General features: G+C 38.5%; 1 protein-coding gene across 5 annotated transcripts in view; it reads right to left on the bottom strand.

The window, feature by feature from the left end:
- Nucleotides 1-12,764, bottom strand: part of LOC309712488 (melanopsin-A-like) — a 39,177-nt gene extending 26,413 nt beyond the window's left edge. The window contains exons 1-4 of one of the 5 annotated variants that reach the window (XM_082543301.1): nt 12,378-12,764; nt 5,957-6,093; nt 5,686-5,819; nt 296-499 (exon numbers count right to left, since the gene is read on the bottom strand). In XM_082543301.1, the coding sequence (XP_082399427.1) occupies nt 296-499; nt 5,686-5,819; nt 5,957-6,093; nt 12,378-12,500 (598 nt within the window). In that variant the 5' untranslated portion in view covers nt 12,501-12,764. Of the gene's footprint in view, nt 1-295; nt 500-5,685; nt 5,820-5,956; nt 6,094-6,446; nt 6,602-7,218; nt 7,376-7,444; nt 7,554-12,377 lie in introns of those variants that run through there. The other 4 variants (XM_082543299.1, XM_082543302.1, XM_082543300.1 and 1 more) reach the window with 4 other exon arrangements.
- Between the last annotated feature and the right edge of the window lie 809 nt (nt 12,765-13,573).

The raw sequence follows: 13,573 nt of genomic DNA, 5'->3' as shown, positions 1-13,573 counted from the left end.
GCAAATGTGGTACCATAAAACGTGCGAGGCTGCAGAGCCTCAGTAAAACTGTTCCACTATCATATCCATCAAGTGTTTTAATGATTCACGTGAAATGTTCATTTTTTTCCATGCTGAAAAGGCAAACCAAGATCTCTTTGAAATAATGCCACACTTTTCATCAGGAAATACAAATGCTGCCATTAGTTAGATCAGTTGGAAATAAGTAGCTAGACAGAGATTCAAAAACTATATCGCTATATCACACTGATAATCATTATTAAACATCCAGGTCACTGAATAAAATTGTACTCACTCCAGCCAAAGAAGGGCGGCAGACTCCAGCCCACTGAATAGAGCCAGGCAACAGCCACAGTGGTGAATGCTTTTTTACGAGACATCACCCCGAGGGAAGCCAGAGGCCTGGTGATCACCACGTACCGGTCCACTGCAATCACCATCAGTGTCATCATACTGCAGATACCGAAGAGAGCTCCACAGAAGGCGTACAGCTCACAACCTGGGTAGGAAATGTCAACATGTGCTCATGTTAATACTGACCACATCTGATTGTATAATCACAAATAATTGTAGTAAAAACTACAGTGATAGCAGACAAAGTGGTTAACTCTCTAACTGCAATGTTTAGTTAGGTTTAGCTTTCTATTCCTAAGGGGAACATTTTTGCTGGTTGACCATTTGAGATCTATGCTTCATAGTCTATACAATTGGACTGTAAGAATTTCTTAGAGTCAAGTGACAAAAACTGCATTCTTCAATTACCACGTGAGGCTTGCTCCCTGTTGAAATTCCCAGCTATTAATAATCCAAAAAGCATGGTACAAGTAGGAAAAGAGCTAAAAGCTCTGCAGCTTCATAACATGTAAAGTGTTCAGTTCCCTTTTTATAAATGTATAGCACCAATTTGCAACACAAGTTCCTTCACAGTGCTTTATCTTATATAGGCCCTATAAGGAAGAACTTCCACATCACAACCTAGCCATGAGGGCTGCAAACAGATGTACTCCCCATGACGGTCTCGAGGCAGAATAAATGGAGAGAGTTGCATCAGGAAGAACATTTGGTATAAAATAATTGCCAAATCAAAAATAGCCATTATCATGCAGGCATTATTGTGTTAGCAATGACAGACACGAGTGCTGTTGACCGGCAAGGTGCTTGTTGTAACTAGGATACTGCTGAGTAAAGAGAAAGAGGAGACAGCGTGTTTGAAGGCAGGCTGGAGGAAAAAAGGAAGAGCACAGGGAAGGTTTTTGGATGTTGTGAAGGAGGACGTACAGAGCGTATGAAGGAATAGGGTGAGATGGAGGCAGGTGATTGATTGGTGATGGAGCAGGTGAAAGATAAGGAATGTCTTAAGGGTCGCTATGACTAACAAGTGGATACCAACACAAGCAGCAGTAGGTAGTAAGGGAACCTCACAAACAGGTGGTTGACATCATGATGGCTATTTCCATCTATTATGTACAGTTTGTTGTCACATGCAGCGTTAGCATGAAATTCATAGTTTTTCGATCCTTTTTTTTTTTTTCAATTATCACGGTAAAAAAAGACCCAATACAGTTTATTTAAATAATCTGATTGGCACTTAATTTCATGCTACATTTCGAAGTATAATGAGATAAATGAGATATGAAATGCTGGAAAAGAGCTCTAGGTTAGCGATTACAGTTAACATCATTTGCAGACAAGTGTATGTGGTGAATTAGAAATGAGAGAAAATGTGAGGGAAATAGAAAGCAGGGAGTGTGAAACCTAATGTTTATATAATGAAAAATGTGTCAGAATATTTTAACATGCTGTCTTTTTTTAGAGAGACACATTGTTGGCATATTTACACTTAATGTATCCATGAGGAAATCTAATAGATACACTTGTGGAAATATATTCATGCAGATGACACGCATGACAAACGACAAGCATTCACTCATCATTTCATCAGCTGTTTTTCCTCCAGGCTGTAGTTTTGTAATTACCATTGACCTGTCACACGTCATATAATCACAACATCAAGTCCAAGCATATGACAAACTCTGTAATAAAATAAAATGTAATAAAATAAAATAAAATAATAAATAATAATAAAATAATAAAAATTGTCATTTGCATATGGTAGATAAGTTAAACTACAACGTCCAGTGAATATCCAGAAGAAGAAAAAGTATGGCATGTGAAAGCATCAGATTCATTAGAACCAAGGTGGACAAATAAATACATTCAACAATTTTAAATGCTGAATAATCTATGATATCTAAAATGTTTTGCAGTGTTTGAAATTTGGCTGGAGCTCATTTAATTATGGCATCTTGTGACACTTTATCTTTATCCATTTTCTTTGTCGCTTCACCAAATAATGTTGCAGGTGTACAGTAGCCAATCCCTGCTAATACTGGGCGATAGCCAAGGAACACCCATCAGTCAATCATAAGGTTTCCACACAGAGAGACAGACAACAATTCACTCTAACAACCAGCCAACAGTCCATCAAATGTAAAACCTGCTTGCTTTGAGTTTCACTTCATTTGCTCTTCTTGTTTTCATTTGATTTTTTTCCCCTAGCAGCTTATTTATATCACAGGATACTCAAATCAAAATATACCATCAGTCACATTTTTCATATTTCTCATATTTAAGCCCCTGGATTCATTCATTCATTCATGTATAAAAACATGTCACAAACACCAGTAAAAGCTATTAAATCGATAACAAGAAACTGAAAAGCCTTGATAGCTGTATAGGATCAGTCTTTGTGAAGCAGTTTTAAACTTCAGGTGATAGCTACATAGCCCTAAACTATAGCGACTCTACACCCACACTTGTGGGTAAATGTGTTAAAAATACCACCCAGTTTGAATGTTATCGATCTATTGACTGACACAAGTAGGTGGTCTCCTACAATCTTGTGAAAAACCAAGAACACCCCATGAATTAGCTGAAACACCTTTAACAGCAATAACTTGAAGTGATTGTTTTCTGTATAACTTTATTAATCTCTCACATCGCTGGTAAGGAATTTTAGCCCGTTTGTTTTCATGGGGTTTGCATTTGTCTATTCACTGCTCTCTTAAGGTTCTGCCACAACACTTCAGTCTGGTTACTGGTGCTGACTGTTAACTGTTATGACCAAACATCATTACTTTGGTATCATCTGTCCAAACAACATTGAAGACTTGTGGTTTGCTTAGTGGCAAACACTCAGCATGTTATCGTGTGCAAGAAATTAAATGTGCTATTGTTTCTAACATTTTGAATGTTGCATTTGAAAGCTTGTCAATAAATGTGTGTCAAATATAAACATACTGGAATAATATGGGTAACTTCAACCTCTGTGGTCTTCTAGTAAATCAAATCAAATCTATGTGACATCATTTCATCAGTGGGGCAGTGTTTGCCTCACAGCAAGCAGGTCCTGGATTTAAATCCAGCAGCTGGCTGGGGTCACATTATCCATGGGCCTGTGTGGGTTCCTCCTGCTTGTTAGACACATTGGTTACTCAGTGTCTGTGTCTCTATCTTAGATCTTTCTTAGTGATAGACTAGTGAGCTGTCCAGGGAGTACCCTGCCTCTCAGCCCAGGATGGGCAGGGTACCACATTGCTACCCTGACAAGCGATTAAGAAAATGAATTAATAGATGACATCATTTCATTGTGTATAATTGTTGCCTGAACTGAAGAAACCAGATGGTCACTAAAGTTTATTCTTTGAGGAAAATCAATGTCCCTGCAATAGACAGACTGACAGATCATCCACCTAACCTCCTAAAACTGCCACTCACAGAATCCCTAGAGCAGAGGTTGGCAACCCATGGCTCTTTAACAGCTAAAGAGCCGCATGCAGCTTGCAAACAACAGATTACAATTCGGGCTAACCCTAACGCTATTAATAAATGTACTCCATGTATTAATTTAACCTCTCCCAATTACATCTGTCATGCATCTGCCCTAAGGCACAACAGAAAAATCCCATTATTAATTAATGTATTGAGATTTTGTTTAAAGGTACAGTGTGTAACATCTTGCCACTAGATGTCAGTACATTACAGATTGCACCCAAAATAAAAACAGCTTTCTTACCTCTCCCAGGTCAAATGCATAATCTTAGCTACTGTGTCTGCTGTGGGACAAACACCTCTAGCCATTGTTCATCTGCAGTGAGTGTAGGTTTTTGGGCCACTGTTTACTTCAGCTATCAATATGTGTTCCGGTATATTTACTTCAGAGGAGACTATAAAACCTTTTGAAAGCAATCTGATATGAGCTGATGTATCAGTGAAGCTCACTTCTGACCAGTGACACCAATCCTGAGATGAGTTGTTGAGTATATTTGACACTGTTAGCCAGCTTTCTTTGAAGTGGATCTAACATTGATGGACTCTGGCTTGCAGCAAATAAACTCTCAATGATGTGAGAATGTAATAAAATTATTTATGTGTTTATCAGATGGAAAATGTAATCTTTGGGACACTCAAGCCTAACATTAGCTTTTATATTTTCTTTAGCTTATAACCAGCTGTTGTTGTTTAGCTGGCTTGTTGTTAGCTTTCTGCTGACAATATGTAATTGCAAAAATATTGAGAACAAATAAGCATGTTCATGCACATTGTCATGTCTTAAAACCCTGATTTAAATTCAAGAGATGAGGCTTAAGCTGACGAGAAAGAGGATGAGGAAGAAGAGAGTGCAATGGTGGGGGAGGAAATAACCGTGATGAGAAAGCGATGATGAAACTATACATGTAAAAATGTCAAAAACTCATATACAGTTTAACAGAGCTATCTGTAATCTTTAAAATAAAATAAACGTATTAAGTGTTCAATGTATGTGCTCGATTCTCTAGCCACATACATAAAACATTATTACCAAAAAATGTCCACCTCACTATATTTAAGATGATGGGGCAATGATTTGGCTTCAACAAACAGGTGCTCACTCATATGTATTTTTAATGGATTCATTTTATTTTATTTTAGAACACATTAGGTTTAATTTTACATGGATATTCTATTCACGTGAAATTATCTTAAAAAATGACTTACTGCACCTTAAAAAAAACACACATAAATTGCAAGACTCACCCGGTTTACTTGCTTTATTTTTTCATTTCATAATCTGAATCTTGTTCTGTCTTTTACAAAGGATAACTGGGTAGGAGGATGGCCAAGGCTAGAATTTAAAAAAAAGGAAGCAAACGCCCCCCTGCAGTAACCACCGCTGAGACTTGAGCTCCAGCTCTGACAGCCATTGGCTGTCTTCATCAAGGTCAGGACACCTCCTGAAGGCACCTCGACTACCAGTGTTTGATCAGTGGAGTGTGTTGCCTCTTTAAAAACCTCTCAATACGACATCTGCTCATGAATGATACCTCCCTCCGAATGCATTCATGTAAAACACGCTATCATCCTGCACATCTGATTATGAGTAACCCTACTGCACAGTGTTTTTTATTTTAAACTGTGACAGAAAAGCAATCATACGGGGTGACAGCTGTGTTTCTGTGTATGTATCTGTGTGAGAACATTCACTGAACTGTATGTCACAATGAAAAGGTTAAAGTTACAGGTGGAATTCAAAGTGTGCGTGCCTGCACATATAAAAGACTGTTTAAAGTCTGTAAAGTCTGTAAGTGCAACATGTTACGTAATTGAGTTAAAAATGTTAAGCTTTGTATGTGCACAGTGTTGCACCTTTCTTCCCAAAGATCCAGTGTTTGTGCATGCTGTTGATGAAGAAGATGGGCGTCTGCGTGAGACACATGAGGAAGTCTGTGACTGCCAGATTAATAATGAAAATGTTGGATGGTGTCCTCAGGCTTCGGCTCCTGCATACAAACATAAAGCTGTCATGCTTAATGAACTGGGAATAAATAAGTCACAACATATTCTATTATCAGAGAGATATGCAAAAGTAACTGTGGGACATTCATTTAAATCAGTCACATAAGCAGAAAAGAAATACCTGCAAAAAGCATATATGACCAGGAAGTTTCCCAGCAAGCCTGTGATGCCTACAGCAAGGATGACAACACCAATAGTGTAGTGAGCGTGGTCTGGAACATCTACGGTTGGAAATGGGTAGTCTCTGACCATGGAACCCTGCAACAGGACAACAGGAAGCAATTGCTTTTAATTCATGAAAGGACAGTGAAGAATTCAAAATCTAAAGAAAAACTGAAAAAGAAAAGGAAAATAATAATTATTGTAGTAATTGGGATGATTTAAATCTCATTAAATCTTAAATGGAGAGGAATAGAAGCTTGCAGTGGAAAGGAAAACAAAACAAATACTCATGTAAAAAATGGGCTTAAGCTGTTATTCAGCTGTAATTAATATAGACAACTATGTATACAGTAGGTCTTGAGCCACCCCTCATTTAAAAAAAAAATATTGCTAGAAAGGAGGAAATGGGCACAAAATGTGCGAAATACATTTTTGGTACGACCACCTACATTTTTAAACACAGGCTGAAATCTTTAAAGTTTTCTTTTCATTTCTTTAAGAAGTCTTCACGAACAGTTGCCAAGGTTACTTGAAGGACAAAGCTCTTCTTTGGATGTTGGCTGCCTTTTGTTCCATTCTCTGTCAAGACGATCCCACAATGCTTCAAAAATGTTTAGGTCCGGGCTCTGAGGTGGCCATGCTTGACTGATAGTGTTCTATTGTGTGTGTGTGTGTATGTGTGTTTCTTTTTCTTTATCCAGGTATACTTTTACTGCATTGGTAGAAAGTCATTGTCATGTTAAAAAAATGAAGCCACAACACTTCTTTCCAAATCGTATTGCATGGTTGATCAAAATGTTGCTGCACCCTTTTTTTGTTCACAATTACATAGATTTTGACAAAGATCCCCAACACCACTGATTGAAATGCAGCCACACACCATGACAGAGCTTCCAGCATGTTTTACATATGGCTGCAGACACTCAGTGTACATATTGGCAACAATTTGGACTAAACATCTGTTCAAATTGTTGATTTTTATTGATAAAAAGTCAGTGTTGCCACTATTTTTCAGTCCAGTTCTTATGTAGTTTGGCATATCTCCATCTTTTCTCCCTTTATCTCTTTTAAAGACGGACTGCTTCCCTTTTACTGAAACCATTTCTGGTGAGGCTTCAGTGAACAGTAGATGGATCAGCTGAGGGGCCAGATATCCGCTGTTAAGTCCTTGCTAGATGTTTTTCCTATTTCTTAAGAACGTGACTTTTAGATGCTGTTCACCTGCTGTAGATAGTTTTTTCTTCTTCTTCTTGTTCTTTTGTACTCCACTTCTCTAGCTGCCTTCATTCTTTAAAGACACACTGCACACCATGCTGACATATGCACCAAAAGGGAATTACTTTTCTTGTGCAAAAATACAATTTTATGCCCGTTGAACTGTTACCGTTTGCAGGTTAAGGAACCAAATGCAGACATAGGAGACAGGTGGAATAAACAAAAAGCACACCTTCATTGGTGGATAAAAGTTCAATAATGAAGTCCATAAACACATAAACTCCTATAAATCCAGCAAGAAAAGTGACCCAAAGTAGCACACTGGGAGACTAAACAGATGACTTAACAAAGGACTAAATAAAGGACTAAAGGATGATGTAGTTGTCACACACAAAGAGCCAATCAAGGGAATGAACCACAGCTGAGGGGAAGACACAGGTGCACACAATCAGCACAGTCTCAGGGGAAAATGTGAGACTGAATACAATACACAAGAAAACTAGACAGCAACGTGAAACAGGAAGTGAGTAACAACAATTAAATCAAAAAACTTGGACACAAAGGTAAACTTGACACGGGGGTCCTGCCCTAATTGATATGACTGTTGGGATTCTGTTTTGCTATGATGGGCCATCAGAGTTTAATCAACAAATACCTTAATTGAATTCTGTATATCAATAAATCATGTTCAGTTTCTTCTATTGATCGCTCCTTATTGAACTTTAATATAATCAAGAACTGAAACTAAGAACCTAAAATGGCTGAATCACAGGCCATGACACAAATTACTATATCTTTGCTATTTATGACAGATTCAACCTGATTTTGTGTGTGTGTGTGTGTGTGTGAGTGTGCAAAACGTGAGTTAAGTGCCTTTCTTTCTTTCTTAAATAATCCATAGGTCAGTGCTAAATGACTTTAAAAAAATAAAATGTATTCCTCTGAAAATGGTCAGCTACGTGGACTAGACTAAAAATGGGTGGAAAAGCAGTTTTGGTCAAATCCATGATTCAGTTCATGCCAAGGTTGGCTATGATTTGGTCAGTACTAAGTACCTTAACTGATAACATTGCATTTGCACTTATTAGCAGGCAAATTTGTCAGTGCATCTTCAAAACTGGATGCACTTTTAACGAGACGCAATCTTGTTACAGTTGCTAACATTCAGCAGGGCTGCAGAATTTGTGCAGTTTTGTACAAGAAGCCCTTTTATCTATATTAAAATACATTACATTGAGTCCTAAGGTTTAAAGTCAAATACAAAGAATCAATTTAAAGAAAGTGCCACAAATTTATCCCTAAAAGATGCACTTAGTTATATTCAACCACTTGCCATTTTAAATGAACTGAAATAAACCAAGGTTGGGTTTGGGGGGGTTTTTGTTGTTGGTTTTTTTTACCTCAGAAGAAGAAGTTGCGTGTTAATGAAAGGTTTTCATTTGACAGCACCTTATTTTTTCTGAGACGCTGTTTCACCTGAGAGCACACAGCTCCACTTCAGAATTCATATCAGAAATCCTTACACACCCGCCTGCATGAACACTTCCCTTTTGACTCTCCCTGTGTTTCTTTTAGACAGATGCACACCCACCCACACACATATGCACACGGTCCCCAGAACTAGCTCTGCTGAACTAAATCTTCCTCAGCTGCCCTACCGGTCAACTGGAACACGCATATCTTTTTCATTAATCCTGGATGCCACATTTAAGTGTGCATCTGTTTTTTTCTGCTTATTTGACATCTGTTTCAGCTGTTTTTTGTTTGGTTTTTTGCAGAGTCACAAGCTCTTGTTTTTAAATGGAGGAACAGTAGAGTGAGAAAATTGAGGCACAGTTATGGAGGCTAATGAGTGAAAATGTGGTGGAAAATGAAGTTTGCATGCATGCATGATGCTGTCATGAGGGATGCGTTGGATAACACAGTTCAGTTTTTCTCTGCTGGATCTGCTTCTCCTCCATGGCCACTGATGATTCCCAATTTGCATAATTTCTCACCTTCCTGACTTTTCCTACAAATCTCTCAATCACTCCTTTCTTTCCCTCTGATGTCCTCTGATGTCACCATTCTCCCAGTTTGAGCAGCTTAGGACCAGATTAATGCCGATCACATGACGACGAGGAAGGAAGGAAACAGCGAGCTGCATAGCACGGAAGGCTCCTCGTCCTCTATGCATTTTCCTACGAGACTTACAGACTAAAATGTTATCTTTATACTCTTGATAGTTAATATGTCTGTGAACGCATACTAAAGCCAGACGCACCAGCATCGCTGAGTTTTTCCTCATCGCTGAAAAACAGCTAATACAAATGTAGTGGTCTAGTGACTGTTTAATGAACAGTGAGATAAGACAGGCAAAGAAAAATAAATGAAGTGAAGCATAAAATTAAGATAAGGGATATATGAGATTGTGAGAGACATCGAAGAAGAGGAACACGAAGAAGAAAAATTATAGGAGTTGAATCTGAATGAAATTAAGACATTTCTTTTGTTTTTAATAATAATAAAAATAAGAAGAACATAGATGCTCATATTTATATCAGTATTTGTTTTATTCTGATTGGGCGCTCCATACAAACAAAATGTTTGAACAGCAGGTGGGTGGAGCTGCTGTGCTCACAGACAGAGCTGTGTGCTCCAGATGACCATATTAGGGATATCCCCTCTCTTTGACAATGAGCGAAGAGTAGAAAAAACTGAGCTCTGAAGCATGAGCTTTTGGCTCACACCGATTACTTACAAATGCTAACCTCAATTTTGAAGATTTGTTTAATTTGAAAATGTGAAGTTGTAACAGTCAGTACTGACGAAAATAAGAAAAAGCACTGTAGGTCCCTCTTAAATATCTGTAAACATAAAGAGTTTTCAAGCTCAGTATCTTCCCCACACACATGCACAGGCACTGATGAATCTGTGTGCAAAAATTATTAAATCAACATCCCTCTGATGCAGCCATATATGATAAACATAACTGCAGGAGATTCTATGTTTTTATTAAAAACAATTCTGTAGCCACTCAGATATCAGTGAGCTATAGACTTCTGCACATATTAGGAAATAGGAACCATCTCTTATATTTAAAGAGGATCTTATAGTCAGTTCAATACTATAAGTTCATCTTTAATCAAGCGCCTTTGATGCTTTTGTTTAGCAGTTCAGAAAAACAATATTGGCATAATCCCTTAAAAGATTTTTTCTGTGAGTAAAATATCTGGGTGAAATCTGGTTGTCAGGAATTAATAAAAGATCATCTAAGAAAATTAGTTATTGGATTTTGTTTTGTGTTGATGTTAGTGCACTGATGTGTGTTGGACATTCACAACCACAACTGACCAACAGGCTGCTGCAAGGAACGTCCATCCAGTTTTTAAAAAATATGTTAAGGTTGTATATTTGCACAATTAAAACCTCATATTCTGGATTTATTCTAGGGCTTAGTTGACTTAACTTTAATCATGTCCTGTCACTCCCATATCTACTGAATGCAAACATAAACAAATAATCAGTAACTGCAATCCAGCAGCCTATTCTATCTCTTTTAAGTGGTAATAGCCTTTTTTCCTTCAGTTGTTCTGAGGCTTAACGGGATTGATAAATGCTGCAGTAACTGCTCAGCTGATTATCTGCTCACTGAATCTGCCACACCTCAAGAGCAAGTTGTTAATCAGCCTATCAGCATGTTGGCAGAGAAAAGGTTGTCTTCAGAGGCAAACTCTTGTGTTTACCAGGTATCAAAACACGATTACAAAAGGCCACCCACTCACTCATGCTCTATCATAGTCTCCTTTTTAAGACACAAAGCCACATGCACGTATCATATCAGCACTCACACGAGCTGTGCTCAAATGTATGTGCATCCATGCGCACTAACACGCATGGACATTTTAAACTGGCTTATGTCCTTGTAGAGATTGCGGATTAGATAGATAATTAACAAAATGCCACAAACAGTGGAAAGAAGAAAAGAGAATCCTAGAGAGGAAGATCAAAATGAAAACCACATTTTTATCCGGAGCAGAAGATCCCATCTGTTTCTCCAGAAGCTACCCCCAGGCACGGCTCTGTTATCAGCTTTTCCCAGCACTCCCGTGAACACCAGACCACATAAATACAGTGGTTAAAGGCTGCAAGTCTGAGCTTCAAATTCGGAATCCAAACTATACCATTCCCACTTGTTGAACTACATCCAGTGTATCACTTCACCCATGTGTTTCTCAGTACATCTTTAAATCTCCTTTTATAAATCATTCTTAGTCAAGGTCAAAATGGGCTCATGTGGGGCAAAGTTAAACAGTATCTTGTGTTCTATATTCAGTACACACAGATCGTCTAGACGATCACGATGCTACAGATCTGTTTGGGATTTTTTGGATGCGGTGGGTAAACTAATCCTACTCTGAATCAGAGAGGGAGACAAAGAGAAATAGAATCTGATATATACTTGAGGCTGGGTAATGCTTTCCAGCTTGAAAATAACTGTAAATAAGGTAACAGAGGTGTGGACGACTTTAAAACAAATTTCTAAAGCAATTACAAGAAAACAATTAAAATCACTTATCGGTTTGTTTCCATGTGCCTCTGTGCGGACAGAATTTACAAAAAAAAAACCCCAAAAAAAACAGTAAAGTTACGTTAAGTCACCTGGAATATTAAAGAACTGTTATTAGTTATTAAGTGGATGATGTCCCTGCAAACTGGTATATGAGGACTATTATAAGAAAACTACACGAGGAGCAGGTTAAAATTGATTCGCGCTCTCACCACAGAAGTTAAACCCTAAATACACCCACAGCATCTCTTTACAGCCTCAGCGGAGCAAGCCAGAGAACCACCGGTGATGACGGGATTTGCGCTGCGCTCCTGCTTTCATTCAGGTCCCGCGCTGAATGAACAGAGCGCAGATACGCATGCATGGGGAGGATGCCGCGATTCATTCATTCACAGAGAGGTGACACCTCGCGCACTCTCACTCTCAAACATCTCACGTTTTCTGAATGAAAAAAAATAGCGAGTTCCTTTGCCCGTTTTTTCCCCATTTGGGTGGGTTGGTTCACATTTTCGCCTCCTTTACGCATCGATGCAACGCGCAGGGGCTCTCCAGTACAGTCGAGGGATAGTCATTTAAACAAGAAAGGAGAAATCAAGAGTTGTAGCGCGATACTTACAGTTGTAGCCATCGATGAAAGCTCCATGGGCCGGCGAGGGCTGATGGAGGTGATATTCCAGGGTGTACGGGAAGTCGGGTCCGGTGTCGGGATCACCGGTCCAATTAGGAGCTTAGAATCCATTAAAGATCCAAGGTGGTTAATGGAAAAAATAAAGATGTGTGTGTGTGATAAAGTGGAATTGTCAACTGCTGATTCTATATATGAGGTGGTCTAAGAGTCTAAGTGGCCAGTCATTATTCCTACCCTGCTTTCATATCCCACTCTAACAGAAATGTGCTGTTAGTACAGCAGCTGTTGATAGGGTGGGAAAGACCTGCTCTCTCTCTATCTGTGCGTGTGTCTCGCCCAATCCCTTCCCGGGATTGCCTCGGAGTGTGTCAGTGGGTCTGCATATGTACAGGAACACAAGCGGGCTTTAGTTTTTGTTTGTTTATTTAACTTCGAGGAATGAGTGAAGTAGTGTTTCTCCAGATTTGCCTGTTTGCACAGCTTCTCTTCCTACTCCCTCCTGGGTTGGAATTATTATATGTCGTTCCTACTGGTAAGAGTTAAAGTAAGAAAAAACAAAAAGAAGAATTATTCACTAGATTGTTAGCTGCCTCCTCCACATATGGCGTTGAATGGTCATTTATTGCTTTTCTTGTTGGGGAGAACCAAGTTTTATGTTGGCTAGCTACAGCTCGCAAAATACATGCATTTAGGTAACATTAAGTAAAAATCTGTATTTATTGCGTTGCTGAGAAATGATTCATTGTGAATGACCCAATTGCAAACACTAAAGAATGAAGGGATACATTAATCGATGAGGAAAAGAAAAATGTATTTGAGTTGATCTTGTTAGATTTTCATTCTAATGTTGTACTTGTAAAGGAAGTGAAGTAAAAAAAAAACACACAAAAATGAAGTATTAAAGAAATATGATGACTTAAAGAGATTTTGGGACTGCCTCTTAATCTTCTCATTTTTGTGTCCAATCCTACTGTGAATCACAATTGGAATTGTTTGGATTTACTGGCTGGTTGGTTTCCTGTAAGCACATTCCTGTGCACTTGGGAAATAGTGAACTAAGGAGGTGTATTGCTATCATTAGCCTACTTAGCTATGACTTACAGATCATTGTTTCAAGAAATATTTGTAAATTGCAATTTTATAAAGAAAGCGATTGGAGGCTTGCTCTGCAGTTGCTTCAAAGT

Source organism: Aulonocara stuartgranti, assembly GCF_965226115.1.
Source record: "Aulonocara stuartgranti genome assembly, chromosome: 8".
Classification (NCBI taxonomy): domain Eukaryota; kingdom Metazoa; phylum Chordata; class Actinopteri; order Cichliformes; family Cichlidae; genus Aulonocara; species Aulonocara stuartgranti.
Note: the sequence above shows the minus strand (reverse complement) of the source record. Positions and strands in the feature narration are given on the sequence as shown.